Source organism: Anabrus simplex, chromosome 1 (assembly GCF_040414725.1).
Source record: "Anabrus simplex isolate iqAnaSimp1 chromosome 1, ASM4041472v1, whole genome shotgun sequence".
NCBI lineage: Eukaryota > Metazoa > Arthropoda > Insecta > Orthoptera > Tettigoniidae > Anabrus > Anabrus simplex.
The window spans coordinates 213,306,556-213,328,501 of NC_090265.1; the positions used below are offsets into that span (position 1 = coordinate 213,306,556).

The 21,946-nt window shown below is 38.1% G+C and overlaps 1 protein-coding gene across 2 annotated transcripts in view; it reads left to right on the forward strand.

Moving 5' to 3' along the window:
• The window catches only part of eIF4B (eukaryotic translation initiation factor 4B), a 212,811-nt gene that overhangs the window by 113,164 nt on the left and 77,701 nt on the right, over window positions 1-21,946 (forward strand). For both annotated transcript variants that reach the window (XR_010861597.2, XM_067158454.2), the window contains exon 8: window positions 13,530-13,668. Coding sequence is in view for 1 of the 2 variants with exons in the window: in XM_067158454.2 (XP_067014555.1) it covers window positions 13,530-13,668 (139 nt within the window). In the remaining variant the exon portion in view is untranslated. The remainder of the gene's footprint in view (window positions 1-13,529; window positions 13,669-21,946) is intronic.

Sequence of the window (21,946 nt, forward strand, 5' to 3'; positions counted from 1 at the left end):
AAGCGAGCGCAGTGCCCGCAATGACAAGCATGCATAGTCGGCTCAACGAAGCGGCATGATTATGCCTATAGGAACTCACCGGCTACTTAGTTGCTCTGGACAGATAATTAAATGAATAAACAAATCAATCAAGTAGGAAATTAAACTGAACTCACCAATAATAAATAAATAAATAAGTAAATAAATAAACTAGGAAATTAAACTGAACTCACCAGTATTTACCGACGATGCAGAAAGTGATCTCCTTCAGCTGCAATGCAAGCTTCACATCTTGTAATGAGATTTTGAAACACACTTTGTAGTTCACAGACACCGATAGAACGAACAATGTTCCTAATTTCAATTTTTAATTCTTCTGTAGTTCGAGGATTATTCCTGTAAACTTTTCCTTTAACACTTCCCCATACATAAAAATGACGTGCTTAAATCAGGCGAACGAGAGGGTCATAAGCCTTTACTGATGATCTGATCATCATCAAACACTTCCAGTAACCGTCGCATAGAGCTACGCGCCGTATGGGCCGTTGTACTATCCTGCTGGAAATAGCCGTACCTTTTCTCTTCTTCAGTCAGTTCAGCAAAAAATGGTTCCAGAATGTTGTGAATATAACGGTCAGAAGTAATCGTGTCCTGAAAAAGTATCGGACCGATAATTCGTCAGGCACTGATAGCGCACCACACACCCACCTTCACATCATGCAGAGGTCTCGGTTGTAAAATGTGCAGGTTGTCTGTATCCCAAATTCCATTGTTCTGTGAATTGACATATCCACTCAAATGAAACAAGGCTTCGTCACTCATAAAACGAAAGTTCGGATCTACAACACTGTCATGGACACTATTCATTAGCCAATTGCAAAATCATATTCTTGGATTGAAATCTGTAGGCAGTATATTAGGTACTGAATGAGTCCGATAAGATCGTAAATGTAACAATTTTTTTGCATTACGTGCTGAAGAAGGTGAAATACCACTTTTCTGAGCTACTCTCCGAAGTGACTTATGTGGACTGACCTGGATTCTTGCCTGTATATCTTATAACCTCTCCCGTGTGAGAGCTGTTCTTCTTCGCTTCTTTTTCTTATTGATTATGGAACCAGTACTACGCCACTTGTGAACGAGCTGATGCACATAATGTTTTGATGGTACTGTCACACCGGGAAATTGTCTACGGAATTTTTGAAGGCACATTTTAACTGGTTTCTTCTTCTTGTGCAAATAACACTCGACCAAAAGTATTCTTTGCTCTATAGTATATTTAACCATCGTGATAATATCCTCACAACACACCTTAAAAATCCAATAGTTTCTAGCCAACTGAGAGACAGAGTGCTAAACAGCTGCGCGCTGGCAGTGTACACTTTTTATTTCGCCAGTGTTGACACAAGACATATGGCGCACGCTCGGGAATTCCCACGGCATGCGAGCAGAAGTCTGAACTCTTAAATTATTCTCCCTGTACACGAAAGTCAGAAAAGATACCAAACTTGCACAAAAACATTAAAATCAGTAGGAAACAGCAATCAAAATTTTCACTGATGTTTTCCTAACAGCGGATTACTCATTAGGACGGTATTTTCTAATAGTCGGAGCACGCATATTCCGTTTCATTCTTAAAAATTGTAATAGTATCATTCCAGAGGTCTGTGGCAAATTACAGTAGAAGTCCGCTATAGCGAATACGGCTTATAACAACAACCCCTTTATGCCGACAATATTTTGCAACCCCTTCAAAATTACTATATTACATTTTGTATTATCCTTCAGTTACAGCGAGAGCCCTATCACGGATGCATCCGTTATTTACAAGCGATTAAGCGCGCAATTTTTTCCGTTATCGATATTTATGCACCCCAGCAATTATGATGCAAGCAATCGATTATCTTCGGTATCGTTTCCTCACTATGTCCACTAGTTCTCTCGTCGACATTCGAAGGCAATGTAGGAGTCTATTAGTAATATCCGTCGACTGCTGTCCCGTAAAGAAAATTCGAAATGAAAGAGAACATATTTTCGTAATAAATGCACAAATAACATGTCTGATAACAGTTCTTAACTCATTAAAAAATAAAGGCTGACTAAACAATCTCTTAATTTTAATGTTATATACTGAAATTAAGTAAGCTTGTGATACACCTCAAGATAGGGCAGAGTACATCACTGATCTCAGAGGATCGTTCATATTTTCTCACGTCTAGTTAAATTTCGAAAGGCTATTCACATGTAAATTTTCAGCAAGGATAACTCATTTTTCTACATGTGTTTCAAATATGTTTTCATGACATATATACGGTTAGGTTAGGTGACTCCATTTGAAGAAGAAAACTCTGGAGTGATACCGTATTCCTCCGAATCCAAGACGACTTTTTTTCTCAGAACTCGTGCAAAAAATCAAGGGTCGTCTTGCATTCGCGGCCTAACAGCAATGAATACCACTGCCAACTCGCATGGTAACCGCGCCGCTTCTTTTCACCCCCACACTCTCACATAAAATTCATTGACAATAAACGACCGCCTCTTTAGTATACATCACTAGCCATCACAACCGGTTGTACAGTGCCTGGATCTCGGGAAATAGTGAAAAGAATTAGCCTCTACAAAAACGTTTCTCAAATCTGCAGAATGGCATCAAAACGTGAGCCATCGACTTCTTAGAAAGGCCACGGCTACTCAATGGCAGAGTTATAACGCATCTTACGCTTGCTCTGAGTAAAATTAAGTTTTATAGACAGCAAGAATATTTTCGTGATGGATAGTTGTAAAACTACGTGGGACAGGTATTACTGGCAAATTTTCGACGAGTTCTCATCGATATTATGCCAATTTTAAGTTAATGGCTATTAAACACTCGGAAATGTAGAATAAATGTGCAGCCGCAAGAAAATATGGCGTAGGCCTAACTGAAGCCAATATATGGTGTCAACGTGAAGACAAAGATACAAAAAAAATGCATTCAGCGGTCCACAACAAGGGCGCTTTAAAGAAGTCGAAAATGAAATTGTGAGGTATGTACACGAAAAACGCAAGGGTGGAAAGGCCATACCCTGGCGCAATAAACTCGTTCGTAGACTTTCAATGTCCGCAATTAGGCCTATACATCGCTAGCCGCTGAAGTTGGCCGAACCCGGCAAGCGAGACATGTGTGTAGCGGTAGCCGATTATATTTGACACTGATTAAAAGTACCGTAACTGTTTTTATAGACAGCAAGAATATTATCCTGACGGATCGTCGTATTGTAGAGACGCAAGGAATAGGTATTGCCAGCAAATTTTCAACGGGTCTCTTCGGTATTATGATGCCAATTTTAAGTTAATGGTCATTAAACCCGCGGAAATAAAGAATAATTTTGCAGCCGCACAAAATGCGGCGTAACGAAAGCCAGTGTTCGGCGTCTAAGAATAGTATTAAAATGCGTATTGTGCAACAAAGGCATTCATATGATTTTACTAAAGCACTTTTTGAGCCTGATTTTAATTTTTTGAAGAAAAAAGTGGGGTTCGTCTTGGGTTCGGAGAAATCAAAACTACAGATTTTCAGAATGGAATTAAACATACACTTTCACGTAGTATCGGATTTCGAAAAATAACAAACAAGTAAGTTGTAGTGTGGATATCATCCGCTGAAACTCAAGTTTTGAACAAACTGATTGCCGTTTCATACCAATTTTAATGTGTATGGGGGGGGGTTCCGACTTTTATACAAAAATCGGATATAACAACAATTTGCTGTAGCGAGTAAATTTTCCGCTCTTGCAAATTCTCGCTATAACGAACTTCTACTGTATTTCAAATGGCATCACCTAGCCTAGGTTTACGCGCACACATTATGAGAACATATTTCAAGCTCACTGTAGAGTAATCTTAACCTTTTCACTAGAAATTGATGGTGATACTTGCTTCTTATTTAAAGGGGCCTAACATCTAGGTCATCGACCCTCACTATAAATTTACTTGGGAACAGACTTTATATAATTAACCAGACGCAGATGTGCATAACCTAACCTCTGAAATTAGTTATGCACACTGCTGTATCTTTAGAAGGAGAAGTATCACATTCCTATTGTATTACAGTGCCTAGTATTATAATTAAGCAATCATTTACTTTAGCCTTTATTTCTAAGGAGTTAACAACTGCTGTCAGTGCGAAAACATGTTCTCCCAACGTTTGTTTACATATGTCAGCAGCACCTTCGCTTTGAATGTCTGGGAGAGCTCGCTCGTGCATGTAGCGAGGAATCGATACGGAAGATGATCGATTGCCTTCAATATAAACGCTGGAGAAGGTACCGGAAAAACTTACACGCTCGAATTTACCTGCAATAACAGATGATTAGCAGGTAGCAGGTAGGGACCCTCTTAGGAGGCAGCCCTACCCAGGGAGTGGCGCCCCTGCCTATGTGAGTCCCAGAGCACACTGACCCGGTGTGTAACATCTGGTATGGGTCCCAGCTCAGGGTTACGAGTGAAGACCTCAACGGCATCTACGGTGGAGATGGTGGACTTCGGTACGGCGGAGATGGCGGAAGGGGCATACCCGTAGCGTCTGTACTCCAGAGGAGCGGCCTAATTTTGAACCTGGCAGTAGGTATAAAATGCCTTTGGGTGTGGCGAGCCCATCGTAACAATAGCCTATATGGACAAAGCAGATATGGTGCTTCGGAAAAGGTTAGGGCGTCCCCTGCTAAAAGCGACGCACAGCTCTTCGGGTGCTGGGGGAACTGTGAAAACTGGGCAACCAGCACCAAACTACATCAAAATTGCAACAGTAAATGTACTGACACTGACGGGAAAGACAAAAGAATTGGCTTACTTCATGATAGAAAAGGATATAGCCATACTTAGACTGTGCGAGATCAAGAAGAGGGGTACAGGGGAGATCCCTCTGAGAGAAGGATACAGGCTGTATTACAGCGGACTACCTGAAGCAAAAAATGGAATGGCCATCATACTTAGAAGAGAAATCCAAGAATATGTGGAATATACAAAGTACATCAGCGATAGGATGATGATGATGAGACTCCAGTTTGAAAATGGCGTGAAAGATCTATTTCAGTTGTATGCCCCACAACCTGGTTGCATAGATGAACATCTAGAGGACTTCTTAGATGAAGTGGAGAGACAGATAGAAGATAAGGAAGTACTATTGATGGGAGATCTAAATGCACAAGTTGGAATGGAAAGACAAGGAAAGGAAGATGTTGTAGGGCCCTTTGGATATGGAAATGTAAATCCAGAAGGCGAGTTGTTGGTGGATTTTTGCATGAGGAATCAAATGATTGTTGGAAACACCTGGTTTAGGAAGAAGAACAGTCAGAAGATTACAATGTATGGTTGGGGAGACAGACGAACAAAGACCATGATTGATTATATATTCCTAGAGAAAGAACACCGGAAGAACCTTGTAGATGTAACAGCCATGCCTGAAGAAGCCTTTGTTGGAGATCATAGAGTTGTGATAGGAAAACTGAAAGTTGGAAAGATTTAAAAACCCCAATTAAGAAGAGAGAAAAGAATTAAAGTATGGAAGTTGAAGGAGAAAAGTATACAAGAAGAATTTCAAAGGGAAATAATACCCTTGGTACCCAGGGCAGAGGTGGGGAATGTTGAAGAGGAATGGAAAAGATTTAAGGAAGCACTGGTTGGATGTGCAGCAAAGGTGTGTGGTAGAACATCAGGAAATGTGAAAGACAAAGAAACACACTGGTGGAATGATAGGGTAAAGATTAAAATGAAGGAAAAGAAAATGGCATGGAATGCATGGAAAACATCTAAGACTGAAGAAAGTAGAAGAAAATATGTGGAGGCAAAGAATTTGGCCAAGAAAGTAGTGGAGGAAGAAAGCTGGGCCTTATTCACACAGAAATTGAGAGATGATACGCAGGGCAGCAAGAAATTACTGTATGGTATCTTAAACAAAAAGAGAGATCAAGTAAACACCAGATATGTGAAGGATGAAGGTGGCATAATTTTAACAAAGCCAGAAGAAATAAATAGATGGAGGGAGTATTTTCAGAAGCTGCTGAACATAAGAATGGATGACAGTCATTCAATGGACGACCAGGAAAGGCAATTAGTTGACAAAGAAATGGATAAAGAAATTACAATGTATGAAATTGAAATGGCAGTAAGAAAGATGAAGAATGGAAAAACTGCTGAATAGATGAAATTTCAGTGGAGATGATAAAGGCAGCTGGAGCTGTAGGCCTGCAGTGGACATATCGGTTTCTCAGGAATGTCTGGGAGAATAAGGAGGTCCCTGAGGATTGGCAAAAAGGAATAATCATCCCAATTTTCAAGAAAGGTGATAAGAAAGTTTTGAAGAACTACAGGGGAATTACTCTAATATCCCATGTTGCTAAGATAATGGAAAGGATACTGGAAAGTAGAATAAGGTTGAGGGTTGAGAATCAGATACAGGAAAATCAGTTTGGTTTCAGAAGTGGACGGTCAACAATAGAGCCCATTTTCATAATGAGACAACTAATGGAAAAGCATTGGGAGTGCGGGGATGATATGGTGATGACGTTCATCGACATTGAAAAGGCATACGACAGTGTCCCCAGGACGAAAGTTTGGGACAGTCTGGTGCAAAAAGGAATTGGACAGCGATTAATAAAAATGATCATGGCATTGTATAAGGAATGTTGTAGTTGCGTGCAAACACAAGTTGGCAGGACAAGTTGGTTCAAAATAACTAGTGGGCTGAGACAGGGAAGTGTTCTATCACCAATCCTGTTTACAATAGTAATGGATGACATCATGAGAACAGTAAAAGCAGCGTATGGAGGAAGAGAAATGAACATGATGTTATTTGCAGATGATATTGTGATTTGGGGAGAAGACGACAGGAAGATTCAAGAACAGTTGAATGTGGTGAATGGGAAGATCGAGGAATGTGGATTGAAAATAAGTGTAGAAAAGAGTAAAAGTGTTGTTATGACTAGAGGGGAGAAAGAAGGGAAAGGTCAGATTAGACTTGCAGACAAGCCCCTGGAAGTAGTGGAAACGTTTAAATACCTGGGGAGTGAATTTAATGGAGAATGCTCGACTGGATGCTGAGATTAGTAAAAGGATTCAAACTGGAAGTTGTTTCTATCATAGTGTAAGAAACATGTTATGGGACAAAGATGTGCCAACGGAAGCAAAGGATACTATGTACAAGATGTATTACGTACCCATAACAACTTACGGAGCAGAAACTTGGACAATGACAAAGAAGGATGAGAGACGAATACAGGCAGCCGAAATGTTCTTGAGGAGTATGATACAGAAGAGTAGAAGAGACAAAATAAGGAATGAGAAAATCTGGGAAGAAATTGGAGTGGAAAAAATTAATGATAGAATAGAGAAGAGCCGTCTAAGATGGTTTGGGCACATAAAGCGAATGAGCGACGAAAGAATGCCAAAAAAGGTGATGGAAATGCAAATCCAAGGAAGGAGAGGCCGTGGACGACCACGATTGAGATGGAAGGATACCATCCAACGCAGCATTATAGAAAGAAACCTGGACTGGGACACAGTGTTGGAGGAGGAGTGGTGGAAAGACCGAAGAAAGTGGAGAGGAACCATATTTGCCCCTACCCGGCTACAGCTGGATAAAGGGAAATGATGATGATGATGATGAACAGATGAATCGGTAAATGGGCTCTGATTGCTATCGTAGGATAATGCACAGATTAACCCCTTACTGCATGACTTTTTTTTTCTTCCTGAAAAAATTCCTACTGCTTAAACATAGTGTCCTGACTTACAGAAAAATAGTTTTAAAAATCTTAACTTCATTTGGCAGATTTTTGTTGTTGGTTTATGGTTTGTGCCATATATGGGACAGCATGCAATAACGGTTATCATTCGATGGTATCAGTGGTAACTTGGAAACAGAAAATAGCATACCGGTACATTCAGGGAGGCTTATACATATCCAGTTAAAAGTACTACACTTAGAATTTTAGTTTTAATCTATGAAAATGACAAAAGTTTTCAGAAATTACACTAATTTAACAAGTCCTTACAAACCATGGTGCAATAATAGTGAGTTCTTATGACACTTGTACACAAATAGAGCTAGTTCTTACAACATGACACTAATCTAGCTAGTCCTCATGAAACTTTATGAAGCAATTTCTGCCCTATTTAAGCACAGTTCTGCATTGCACTTCTTACAAGTTACAAAAGATTTTCCTGTGCAGTCTGGGTACTTGCAACAACCACGTTTTTCCAGCCAGATTGGTATGTGATTTACTCCGTCCTGTCATACAACGCGCTGTAGGACTTCTCTTGCAGACCCCCTCTTCGTTTTAATATCCAGTTGTTTTTGGACTTCGTTGCTTGGCCTACCTCGTTTTCTTGATACCGTTTTCCCTGCTCTACAGAGGGCATTCGCAACAGCTACCTTGAAATCAACCAGGGGCATGTGGTAGGAGTTATTTCTTCTCCAGAGCAACCAGCTATTTATACAAACTGAGTCTATGAGGTGAAAGAATATCTTCAGATGACACTTCTTTAAACTGATTTGAATCCTGTAATATGTCATATCTCTTTCCTTCTATATGTAATGCACTATCATCATCTGATAGATCAGGGTCGTCACTAATATTACCGTCAGGTATAATTAGTATGCGAGTTGAAGAGGCACAAAACTTTCCTACATCCATTACAGTAAACCAACTGAAAGGAAAGAGATTGGACTGTTATACTCCCAATAGCAAGAAATAGGGTATGTCACAACTGCATTTTGTGCCATAGCTGTCACAAACCTAATTTGAAAGATTATAATTACTCCAGTAGACAAATGTTCAAATTTACTTCATTACAGCTGTCCTGACATATCAATGCTTCCACAGTAATTTTATAAAAACACAAATCGAACTACTACTGTACAAAATACAACTCTCTTGTGGTCAGATATCTAGTCCAACTGCTTACAACACAAACAAGGAAAGAATGTCAAATATTTCCTCAATCCCTCAGCAGATGGCACATGCTGCTCACATCCAGTTATTGTTGATAGTGTACCATATCTGTCACTCTATGCAGTAATGAAATAAACACTTCAATATAGGCTGTATAAAAATAAAACCGGTGTGTGCCATATCTGTCATAGTATGCGGTAAGGGGTTAATATAGGAATTTTCAAAGGGTATAATAATATAATCATTATTGTCATGACGTCTTTTTTATAGGTTCTTAATGTCCCCAAACAATAACAAATATAAATACCTGAAATATTTGAGAATTTTAACATTTCCTTGCGCTAAATGCGGTTTTGCCTAGTGTGAATTACATTAAATCGAAGATGAAATTGCATTGTTTTTATGGAATAATTTTCGGGACTTGAAATTTCTTGCATTACGCAATGATGAATATGAAATATCAGTTTCCTGAACTACTCTCTAAAGCGACTTATGTAGACTGAGTTGCAGTCATGCCTGTATATGTTGTAACCTCTGTGCGAGAGCTGTTCTCCTTCACTTTTTTTTTCTTGTTGGTTATGGAGCCAGTACTACGCCACTTGTGAACGAGTTGTTGCATGTAGCGTTTAGGTAGTATTGTAGAACTGGGAAACTGTCTACGGCATTTTCTAAGGTACCTTTTAACTAGTTTCTTCTTGTTCTTGTGCAAATAACACTCGACTAAAGGTATTCTCTGTGCTCTAATGTAATTAACCATCATAATGACCTCACAACACACCTCAAACGTCCAATAAATACAGTAGAAGTACGTTATAGCGAGAATTCATAACAGCGAAAAATTTACTCGCTATAACGGATTGTCGTTATATCCGATTTTTTAATAAAAGTCGGAAAACCCTTCATGTACTTTAAAGTCGGTATGGAACGGCAAGCAGTTTGTTCAAAACTTGCGTTTCCGCAGATGATATCCACACTACACTTGTTTGCTATTTTTCGTAATCCGATACTACGTGAAAGTGTATGTTTAATTTCATTCTGAAAAAATTATAGTTCCGTATTCCTTCGAATCCAAGATTAACCCCACTTTTTCCTTCAAAAAATTTAAATCAGTCTAAAAAAAAAGTTTGTAAAATCATACAAGCCTACGCATTTTTAGACTGTTTTTAGACGCCGAACATTGACTTTTTTTTGCGGCTGCACAATTATTCTTTATTTCCGCGGGTTTAAGGACCATTAACTTAACATTGGCATCATAATACCGAAGATAACACGTTGAAAATTTTCCGGCAATACGTATTCCATTCGTCTCTACAATACAACGAACCATCAGGAAATTATTCTTGCTGTCTATAAAACTGTTACTTTTATGCAGCGTCAGATATAACCGGCTACCGCTACACGCACGTCTCGCTTGTCGGGTGCGGCCAAATTCAACGGCTAGCGATGTATAGGTCTAATCGCGAATGAGTTTACTGCGCCACGGTATGGCCAATCGCCCGTGCGTTTTTCGTGCACATACCTCACAATTTCATTATCGACTTCTTTGAAGCGTCCTTGTTGCGGACCACTGAATGCATTTTTTTACAGTACCGGTACGCATTTTTTCTTAATTTTTTTTTTTTTTGTCTTCACGCTAACACCAAATATTGACTTTAGTTAGGCCTATGCCGTATTTTCTTGAGGCTGGACAATTATTCTACATTTCTGAGTGTTTAATAAACATTAACTTAAACTTGGCATCATAATATCGACTAGAACCTGTTGAGAATTTGCCTTTTCCACGTATCTTTACAATACGACTATCCATCACAAAAATATTCCTGCTGTCTATAAACCTTAATTTTACTAAGCGTCAAGTGCAATAGACGCATTATGACTCTGTCACTGAGTAGCCATGACTTTTCTAAGAATTCGAAGGGTCGCATATTTTGATGCCATTCTGTAGATTTGAGAAAAACACAGGCACTGCACAAACGGTTGTCGCGGCTAGCGACGTGTAGTAAAGAGGCGGTCGTTTATTGTCAACGAGTTCTGTGCGCGTGTGAAAAGAAGCAGCGTGGTTACCGCGGTATTTGCCAGTGGTATCAATTAACTTACTGTTAGGCCGCGAATGCAACAACCCTTGAGTTTTCGCATGAGATTCTGAGAAAAAAGTCTTGGATTCGGAAAAATACGGTATCGCTCCAGAGATTTCTATGGCAAACACCTCAGCTTTCTTCTTCAAACAGCGTCATCTAACCTAACCGTATATGTAGCCTATCATGAAAACATATTTGAAACACATGTAGAACCTCCACGCGAAAAATTTACATGTAAATAGCCGTAACCAGACGTGAGAAGATATGAAATATCCTCTGAAATCAGTGATGTACTCTGCCATATCTTGAGGTGTATCACATTCTTACTTCATTTCCGTATGTTACATTAAAATGAAGATATCGTTTACTTCAGTCTATTTTTAACGAGTTAACAACTGCTATCGGCCACGTTATTTATGCATTTATTACGAAAACGTGTTATCCTCTTTCATTTCGAATTTTCTTTAGAGAACAGCAGTCGATGGGTGTTACTAATCAACTCCAACATCGCCTTTGAATGTCAACGAGAGAGCTCGCAAATGCACAAAGTGAGAAAACTATACCGTACCGAAGATGATCGATCGCATTTTGTTGCAAACGTTTCAGTTTTCTTATTCAAACAGCATCACGTATCCTAACTTAACCGGTACTATACGTATGATGAAAACACACTCTAAGCGCCGGTAGAGAAATTATATTCTCGCTATAAATTTTTATAATAGCCTTTCCATAATTTAACCAGACGCGACAAAATACAAACTAACGTATGAAATCAATTAAGCGCTCTGCCATATCTCGAGGTGTATCCCATTCTTACTTAATTGCAGTATTTAGCCTCAAAATTAAGCGGTCGTTTAGTCAGCCTTAATTTTTAACGAGTTAACGACCGTTCGTAATCTATAATCTTCGTAATCTATAATCTTCATTTCCGTATCGATGACTTACACAATTAAAAATAGGAAAGAATTTCCACCAATCAATACTTGTTTTTTTATTGCTTATATTAAGTTACAGGACCGGTTTCGACCCCATATACAAGGTTATCTTCAGCTGAACCATGAATACATATTTATATGATGAAGCTTTGATTAAATTGCATTGTCAAAGGAATGTTATATGATGATATATTCTCGCACGTCAAACGCAACTTGGCTACACCAACAATAATAAATATAACACCATTGCACAGCTACAAATGGGAAAGGAGCCATTACTTTAAACCCAATTTTACGGACGCCACAGGACAACAAGATTTGATTCTAACATAAGGCAACATACATAGCAGAGCTGAACATATTTTAGCCGAATTTTATCCATACATCTGGCAACCTTTTTTAAAACTGGAAAGTGTTTTATCCCACATGAAGACTAATCTTTTACTCATGCAATTTTACAACCATATCTTTTAAACTCCAAGAACAGCAGCTGAGTGTACAAATGTAAATGAGACTTAAATACGAGAGTTGATGAATTGACCAACAAGCAAGATACGAATGTTCATGTGCACGAAATGTTTTTTATATATTGTATTTTATCCTGTACATATATATAAGTTAGTTTAAGTGAAGATATGTTTTATACACTAATTTTAGGACCTCAACATAATATTTTAGACATACAGTTGCAATATTGTACATACTGACATATATGCCAATTCACGATAAGACATGCCCCATTTGTATGTGACTAAATGCACATCATCATATAACATTCCTTTGACAATGCAATTTAATCAAAGCTTCATCATATAAATATGTATTCATGGTTCAGCTGAAGATGACCTTGTATATGGAGTCGAAACCGGTCCTGTAGCTTAATATAAGCAATAAAAAAACAAGTATTGATTGGTGGAAATTCTTTCCTATTTTTAATTAACAACCGTTATCGGACACGTTATTTATGCATTTATTACGAACATATGTTTTCTTTCATTTCGAATTTTCTTTACGGAACAGCTGTCGACGGATATTACTAATCGACTCCGACATCGCCTTCGAATGTCGACGAGAGAAATCGCTAGTGCACATAGCGAGGAAACGATGCCGAAGGTAATCGATCGCATGCAATATCATCGCTGAGGTGCATAAATATCGGTAACGGAAAAAATCGGGCGCGCTTAATCTCTCGTAATAACGGATGCACCAGCGATAGGGTTCTCACTGTAACTGAAGGACGATACACAGTTTGATATAGGAATTTTGAAGGGGCAGAAAAAAGTCGTCGCTATAATTGAGTTCTCGTTATATGTCGTACTCACTATAGCGGACTTCTACTGTATTAGCAAACTGCTGCATCAGCTGTCAAGACTATCATGCCAAGCTTGACACAAGCCATATGGCACTCGTTAGGGGATTCCCATGGCCTGTGAGCAGATGTGTAAAGTCTTAAATTGTACACCCTGTAGTAGGAGGTTTAAGTTCAATGTTTCATGTTGAGGAAATCCCAGATTGATATAATTGGGACAGACGAAATGTATTTGCAGGCCTTATGTTTACTTCCAGTCCAAGATCTGTTGGTTTATCAATTTCATGTATTTCAGATCCAAAAGCGGTAGTATACAAGGAGATGATGAAAGTTCGCAAGTGCCTCCTCGAAGAATGGATCCTGCTCCACCACCAAATGAAAATGTTTGGACTCAGCGGACTCAGCATGCTCCAAGTTCACGAAGCGAGTATCCTGTAAGTTATAATTTTATTGTTCATTTGTCAGAATTTTATTAAATGTTCAAAGATATTACCTTAAAATATTCGTAAAGTACGGGTAAATAGATTGTTTGAATACAGTTTGGTGCAAAGAAAAATGAACTATAGCACGACAAGTTGAAGTAAGACCCGGGAAGTTTCGTCAGATCCTGTGACTGTGAAGGTGCTGTTGCCGACATGGCGAAGCGCAACAGCTGTAGCCATCTGTTAAACACGACGAGAACTCTTTATTGTACAAATACACTTTTTTTTAAAGGCATTAATTTTAACGTAACATACCAAATAAGGAATATCCTGTTCAGATGTGAATCTGAATGCAGCGATGAGGTGCCTGCAGAGTACCACGGCCATCCATAGATGCTTTTACTCCTAATTTAATTCTTCTATTCCTGATATTCTACTGTGAAACTGAACTGTCACTTTCAGTGTTGGAAATACTATATGAGTTCTTCAATGTTTTTGGCCAGGCTGAGTGGCTCAGGCGGTTGAGGAACTGGCTTTCTGACTCCAACTTAGCAGGCTCGATCTTGGCTCAGTCAGTCTCCAAAAACAAATCTAATGAAAATATTGACATGAAATTTGAGAGGAACAAAGATAACAAATCACTTTATAACACTGTAAGGTAACTGAACCTCTATACCACATGGTTTAAAAGTTTTTAAGTTTTATTTCTAAGTTGATCAGTAAGAAAATTTTCAAGTAATTTGTCACTAAGTTGCTGGCTTTCTTTACCAACTGTTAACATAAATAGGATGTTGGTTTTATCCTGTTTTAGCACGTTCAATATTTATCCTGTTTTAGCACGTTCAATATTATTACAATAGAACCCCGTTTTAACGTGCCCGCTTTTAATGAAGATTTTTGTAAGGCCCTCTAAAATCGCCACGAGCACAATGTTTTTTAAACCCCCTTTTAATGAACCCCGACATAAGGAAAAGTCCATTTTTAAGGAATATATTTCATATAAATTACCATCTCACATCCTGTTATAATGAAAATTTGCGCTAAGATGCTTTTTTCTAAACTTACTTGAAATGTTAATTAACTTTTATTTTCACTTAATCTCAGTCCTAAGTTAACATGTTAAATTAAAGCGCTCCTTTAGTGATGTGTGGAACCATGATAAATTGGCGCTGCCTTTGGAAATCACTGTTATCGGCAAGCAGCAGTTCCTGTCATGCTAGATGCCGTTGGTACGTCCACTCAACTGTATGCAGTACTGGAATGACGGCTGTATGGGAGCGAAGTGCAGTTTCCGGCGAGACTAGCTGTACGGCCTAGAGGCATGACTGACGTACGCATACATGCCGCGAGACACAACTAACTTCACAAAATATAAACATTTAAGGTGGAAGGTCTCTTGCAAATTTCACGTGATTTACAGTGAAAGATATGTTTCAGAAGATTAAAAGCAATTAGGAACTGAAAAGGCTACTGATATTGAACAAAATGAAAATGTATTCTAGAAAAAGATACGGAATAAGTAGAAAGTCATGCCTTCCATGGCTTACGCTGCCTGAACCGCCATTGATAGACCCCAAGCGTAAGTGTTCGAAATGTAGAGCTGTTCAAGCTCTACAAAAAAGTCCGCGAGGGCATACACTTATCTCCAACCATTTGAACTTTAGAGCTATTTGAGTTCATAGTCGGTGGTAAAAAAACACTCAAATAAATAAATAAATAAATAAATAGAGATTTTCCCCAAATTTTACATCCAAATGAAGTGTCTAACCTCATCTAGGAAACATTAAGTATTAAAATAATCTTTAAAGTACATAATTTGCATTAACGGTTTGGGAGTTAGAACCGTTTTAGTCAGGGTGGGTCACTAGTTAACCTTAAAATATCTAAAATATCCATAAAAATGATTAATTTCTCATTGTACATCAAGCCTGCAACATTTCTACCATATATTTTTAGCATCTGCAATAATGGCAGTCAATAATAATAATAATAATAATAATAATAATAATATTTTTAAAATGTATGAATAATCCCATAATGAAATTAAATATCCTATATTCAGTCATTATCTAAAAAGGGAGAATCTTCACTAACAATAGTTAAATGGTTATGTCTCCAGCGAGGTCAGCTTCCGTAACCTATAGCCGCAGCGCTGTTACACCAGCTAGGCATTTCCATCTTGCAGCACCAATTGCTGCTTAGGAATCGTGGAGCGCGCAGTCTGAAGTATATCTGCAGCTTCATTCACTGTTTTTGTTCCTGTGTTGCAAGTTGTGCTACGAGTGACATTTGTGTTTGTGATTAGTGTTGTACTGTGAGTTACGGCAGACTACGTTCATTATGGCCGCTAAACTAAAGAAGCTGACTCTTCCACAAAAGATCGACATCATTAGTGATGTTGAAAGTGATAGCCAAGTACCTTTGTCACAGATGGCAAAAAAAAAAAAAAAAAAAGACTTGGCACCCTCTACGCTGTTTGGCATCATGAAGCAGAAGGAAGTAATTCTGACTGCGGAAGTGAAGTGCGGTTCTGAGGCTAAAATCCTGAAGAATATTCGTTTTTCACCGTACGAGGAACTTTAAAACATTTTAATGAAATGGTTTGTGGGGAAAAAGGAGCGAGAATGCTCCAATTGACGGGAACATACTTAACAAAAAGCTTAAGCTGGGTTTGGTTGATTTCCATTCTTCTAATGGCTGGTTTGATCGTTTTAAAAAACGGCACAATCTTTCGCTCTAAAATGTACGGCGAGCGTGCGGAAGTTAATGACGATACAGTTGTGTATTGGAAAAAAATAATACGGTACCTCAGCCTCCTGAAGGATATGATGCTAAAAATATTTTTAACGCCGATGAAACATGATTGTTTTACAATTTTCTCTCATCCAAGACACATACTGTTCACGGAGGGAAATGCCATGGAGACAAAAAAAGTAAAGGAAGACTGACAGCGTTGTTATGTGTTAACAGCGAAGAGAGCAAAAGTCACCCCCACTAATAATTGGAAAATTTAAGAATCCAAGATGCTTCAAGAACACCCGTAAACTCCCATGTAAATATGATTTTAACAAAAGTACGTGGATGATATTTAGAGATATTTCTAAAATTTTTACGAAGCTTGAATGCTTAGTTGGGATCGGCAGGAAAGAAGATAGTGCTGGTGATAGATGTCCAGTTAATCCTTCAGATGCATCTTTTTTGTGGAATATCAAAGTGGTTTTCTTTCCTCTTGACTGCACTAGTCACCTGCAGCTTTTGGTCCTTGGCATTATTAATTCTGTGAAAGTGAAGTACAGGAAGCCCTGGTCCAGAGAGCTGCTTCTTTCCTCAAAAGAAATGAGGAAATGAAATTGAATTTACTCCAAGCCATACATATGTTTGTAGCAGCATGGCAACTAGTCACAACTGACACTGTTCAAAACTGTTTTGGCCATGCAGGTTTTGGTGCCATTTCAGAAGTTTTTAATGAAGATGGCACTACTGATGACATTAGGGAAGATTGGGGGGTTGTATCAAAGGACTCCTGTGCCACAACATTAGAAGAATTTGTTACTTTTGTTGATGATATCCTAACTTCAGCACTACAGTTGGATGTTGGAGACCTTTGTGACAATGCAAAAAGACAAAGTATTGAAGAGGAAGAAAAATAAGAAGAGGATCCAGCAGAACCAACTTCTGGGGCAGCAGTGGAGAGACTGGATATTGTCTGCCAGTACTTCTCCTCCTTCAACGTTGATGAAGATCTCATCAAGAGTCTCAACCAAATTGAGAGAAAACTTCTTTCCATGAGACATCTGGGCAAGTGGAAGCAAACTACTGTACTGGACTATTTCAGAAAGTGAAGCTTAATATGCTTATTCTCATGGTTCTCTTGCTCTATTTTTCACAGATGTCTTTAAAATCATGTTAGGTCTCTTTTCCTTCAATTTTAAACTACAAGTCAGTATTACCTATTTCTCTTTTCCTTGGTGCAGGTTGTGCTCCCATTAGTCCACTAAGGAATTTGTTACGTCTGCTGTTTTGTAAATATTTTCTGTTATTCTTGTGTTAGAGTTTTTAGTATTAATATGTTCATTTATTATTTCTTGACATTACAATAGTTAAAGACATAAATGTATTATTATTTCTTATGATATATAGCCTATTTTCTTTGAACCCCCTTTTAAGGAAAACCCCTTTTTGAGGAAGAAATATCAAATGCCCCTGAGATTTGTTAAAAAGGGGTTCTACTGTATTACAGTCGGAATGGTTAAGATGTCCCTCGCTAGCACGTTTCCCTGATTATTATGTCATTATTCCAAAGTTCCCATCCATGTCCTATTAAATACATTTTTAAAGAAACCTGGATAGCACATTTACGTCACTCTTTAGTACGTTCATAATATTCTCACCATAAGAAATTTAAATTAGCATTCCTAGACACGTACGTACGATGCGCTAGCGGCGACTGGCCTGGGTGAGGATTTGGTAGAGAATGTAATTTCACAGCCCTAGCATGTCAGCCTACAGCTGCAGGGAGCATCAGTCTCAAGCCAACTTTGATGTGGGCGTGTTTGTTTGGATCGTACAACAGGACCTTGTTTGACATGTTGGTGCTTAATTTTACGATCGTAAGTGCATTATGTAATAACATGCGTAAATTAGGCTTACTGTACATACGTATACTGCTGATGTGTTTGTGCTTAATTTATGTCCTATTAAATACAAGAAGATGTACAATATTATAGGGAAGGATCCACCTTTCAATATTCCGTAGTAAGTTGAACTAAAAAGTAGTTACAACCTGTTTATTGGGACCGGTTTGAACACATTTCAAGTGTCATCATCAGCCAATTAGCGAAGATCTTAAAACAACTAATATATTGAACACAGGCAAAAAATTAACATTTTATCATATCGTAGCAATTCAGTTAATGTTCAAAACACAATAATCACAGTCAAGAGAGTAAACAGAACATCACTATCTTGTGCCGAAAACAAATATAGTTTACTCTCTTGACTGTGATTATTGTGTTTTGAACATTAACTGAATTGCTACGATATGATACAATGTTAATTTTTTGCCTGTGTTCAATATATTAGTTGTTTTAAGATCTTCGCTAATTGGCTGATGATGACACTTGAAATGTGTTGAAACCGGTCCCAATAAACAGGTTGTAACTACTTTTTAGTTCAACTTACTACGGAGTATTGAAAGGTGGATCCTTCCCTATAATATTGTACATCTTCTTATTTCTCTATTCAATACGGAACAATCATGAAGTTTTTAACTTTAAACTATTAAATACATGCGAAAGAAACCTGGAAAGCACATTTATGTCACTCTTTAGTACGTTTGTAATATTCCGACCATAGGCAATTTAAATTAGCATTCCTGGCCACGCGCGCATGGTGCACCAGCGACGACTAGCCTAGGTGAGGATTTGGTAGAAAACTTCATTTCACGGCCCTAGCGTATCGGCCTACAGCTGCAGTGACCGTCAAGTCACTAATGAAGAGGTGTTTTATTACACGAATAAAAAGACGGCGGAATCATCTAATAGGACATATACTTAGAGAGACATGATAGGTTATTGACGAAAATAATAGAAGATTTCATAGAGGAAAACAATGATTGACGACGTCAAGATTAGAGTACATGACGCAAATATTAGATGACACGAGACGTGACTCCTACAACGAACTGAAACGTGAAGAATAGAGAGCTGCTACCAACCAGCCTCACAGCTGATGACTAGAGAGAGAGAAGTTAATTGTGTAACAACGTACATAAATTATGATCAGTCCACACCAAAGTTAACAAACAACATACGAAACAAAGTTAATAAACAGTGTTAACGAAAACATTTCTCAAGGTGTTAATAAACTTTTGTTAACAAACTTCTTTAACATTGGGTCTACACCAAAATATCTGTTTGTGAGGTTACAATGGATAGGGCTAGGAAGAAGAAAATACTTACAGTTACAGCTTTCATTATTTTAATGAGTGCTATTAGAGAAAAGTGCAGACGTAAAGTGTGGCAAAGAAAAATATTGGAGAAGTGTTTAGAATGAATTTTGGAGAGGACCCTTATGTCAGAACTTTTAATTAATGATGCAGCAAGCTATCAGAACTTTCTGAGAATGTACCCACATGACTTTCATTTCTTGTTGAGAGTAATTAGGCCTGAAATTGCAAGAAATGATATGAAGTATCGGAATGCCATCTCCGTGAATGTTAGGTTAGGTATAACTTTAAGATTCCTAGCAAATGGTGACTCCTACACTTCATTTATGTATTTGTATACGAGTTGCTTGTGATTCGAGGGTCTATTTCAAGAAATATAAAAGCATAGTATTCCGAGCTACGAATTTGCATGTTATAATTGCGTCTGCACATGTGCGAACCGAAGTGTTAACGAAAACACAAAATGTTAATGAAAAGTTTCATTCACAAAAGTTTAAGAAATTTTGTTTATCAACATGCTCAAAAAGTTAATGAACACGGTATTTTGTTTATTAACAGTCGGAAAGAAAGCGGATACTAATCCACACACTTTCAAACCTAACCTTAAATTATCTTGCTTGATAAATTTCATTTTTATTCTGTATTGATCGATTCCGAGCTACAAATTTGCATGTTATAATTGCGTCTTTGCGCATGTGCGAACCGAAGTGTTAACGAAAACACAAAATGTTGATGAAAAGTTGAATCGTTGAATTCTAGAGTATGTCATTAGCTCTCAATAGGAGGCATAATATGTAAATGCAATTCTAGTGTAGCTGAGGATGAACTTTTGAGAGGTCGAAACCGGTCCTACATGTGACAATAAAATAGTATTGATTAGGTGGAACTTTTCTTTCATTTATGACGTATGGTAACCTTAAATTAATCACCATAATTGTTCTTCACTTTTTAGCACGTTCCCTCTTTAGGATGTTTTTTTTTTTTTCAGTCTCCACAAAAACGTCCTAAGCAGTTTTGACTATATATGTTTTATTAAATCTGAAGATATGTTGAAAAATGTACAGTAATGTGTCACTGATCTATGTACACTTGTTTTGCTGTACACTCTCCATGCAGTCCTTTAACCCCTCAGCGCCGACCTCTATACGTGGTATAGACCCTCTTTTCTTCCGTAGCCGCCGACCTCTATACGTGGTATAGACCCATTAATGGTTTCACATTTACGACTATAGCGCGAAGAGTTTTGGAGTTACTGATATGCAAATTGTTTTGTTTCCAAGAAGACATTTTCGGGTTTATTAGTGTTGTAAATAAGAATTGAAAAATCGTTATAATGTAGTTGTTTTTGCAAGGATAGTTATTTGTCAAATAAGTCTGAGCACTAATCTCTTGCTTTTTTAAAAGTCCGTTTGCTTCATTCTTTCCCACAGAATAAAATAAATAAATGATGATCTGAGAAGATTGTCTTTTCGTGTGATGTTCTTTGCTCTATTTGTACATTGGGAGTGAGATTTATTTATTATATTTGTCTTTATTTCTCAGCTTGTAATAGTTTCGTAACTCTCGACGAGCGCTCTGTGTAGGTATCAGTTAGTGCTGCTTTCTAGTCATACGATACGAGAACCAGTTGTTCATGGTATATATCTCGTTTGAAAGACGTTGTCTCGACCTTTTATCTGAAATAATGTATCGAGTTGGTTTGTTTCGTCATAAATGTTATTCCCCTCATTCAGTTTCGTCCTGTTGCTTTCGGTGTCGGTGCAGCTTCATCAGTCCGTGTGACGCGCTGCGCTCAGCCGTGGTATGACTGACAGTAACGTGCTTGAAATATTTATAATTCAGATGAAAGTTTAGTCGGAAGTAGTAGTGACACTATAAGCAGCAGTGATAATGAAATAGATGATGTAGCAGTGGTAAATGATGAGAGTGACGATGAGGTACTTGGAAATTTCGTGTAAGAGACTATAGATAATTATACAAGTCAAAGAGAAGTTTTCAACGGTGAATTCTGATTGATAAATTCTCTAATAATACTCACACAGGTCACAGAGACAAATATTGAGCAATTACCTTATTGGGTTCAGCTGGTGAAAGGTTTGTTTACAAAATACGCTCGCTCGGGAGGGGAACGAAATATTCAAGGCCGGCGCGCATCAGAAAATACAGTTCCAAGGTTGCAGGAAAGACATTTTATCAGGAAATTAGCACCCAAGAGTTGGAAATCTAAACCTCAGAGACATTGTATCCTGTGTTCAAAACACGGCGAAAAGAAGACGTCAGTGTACTGCTTCCAGGAGTGTGACTTGAGTCCCTGTCTCAAAGAGTGCTTCGAACTCTATCACA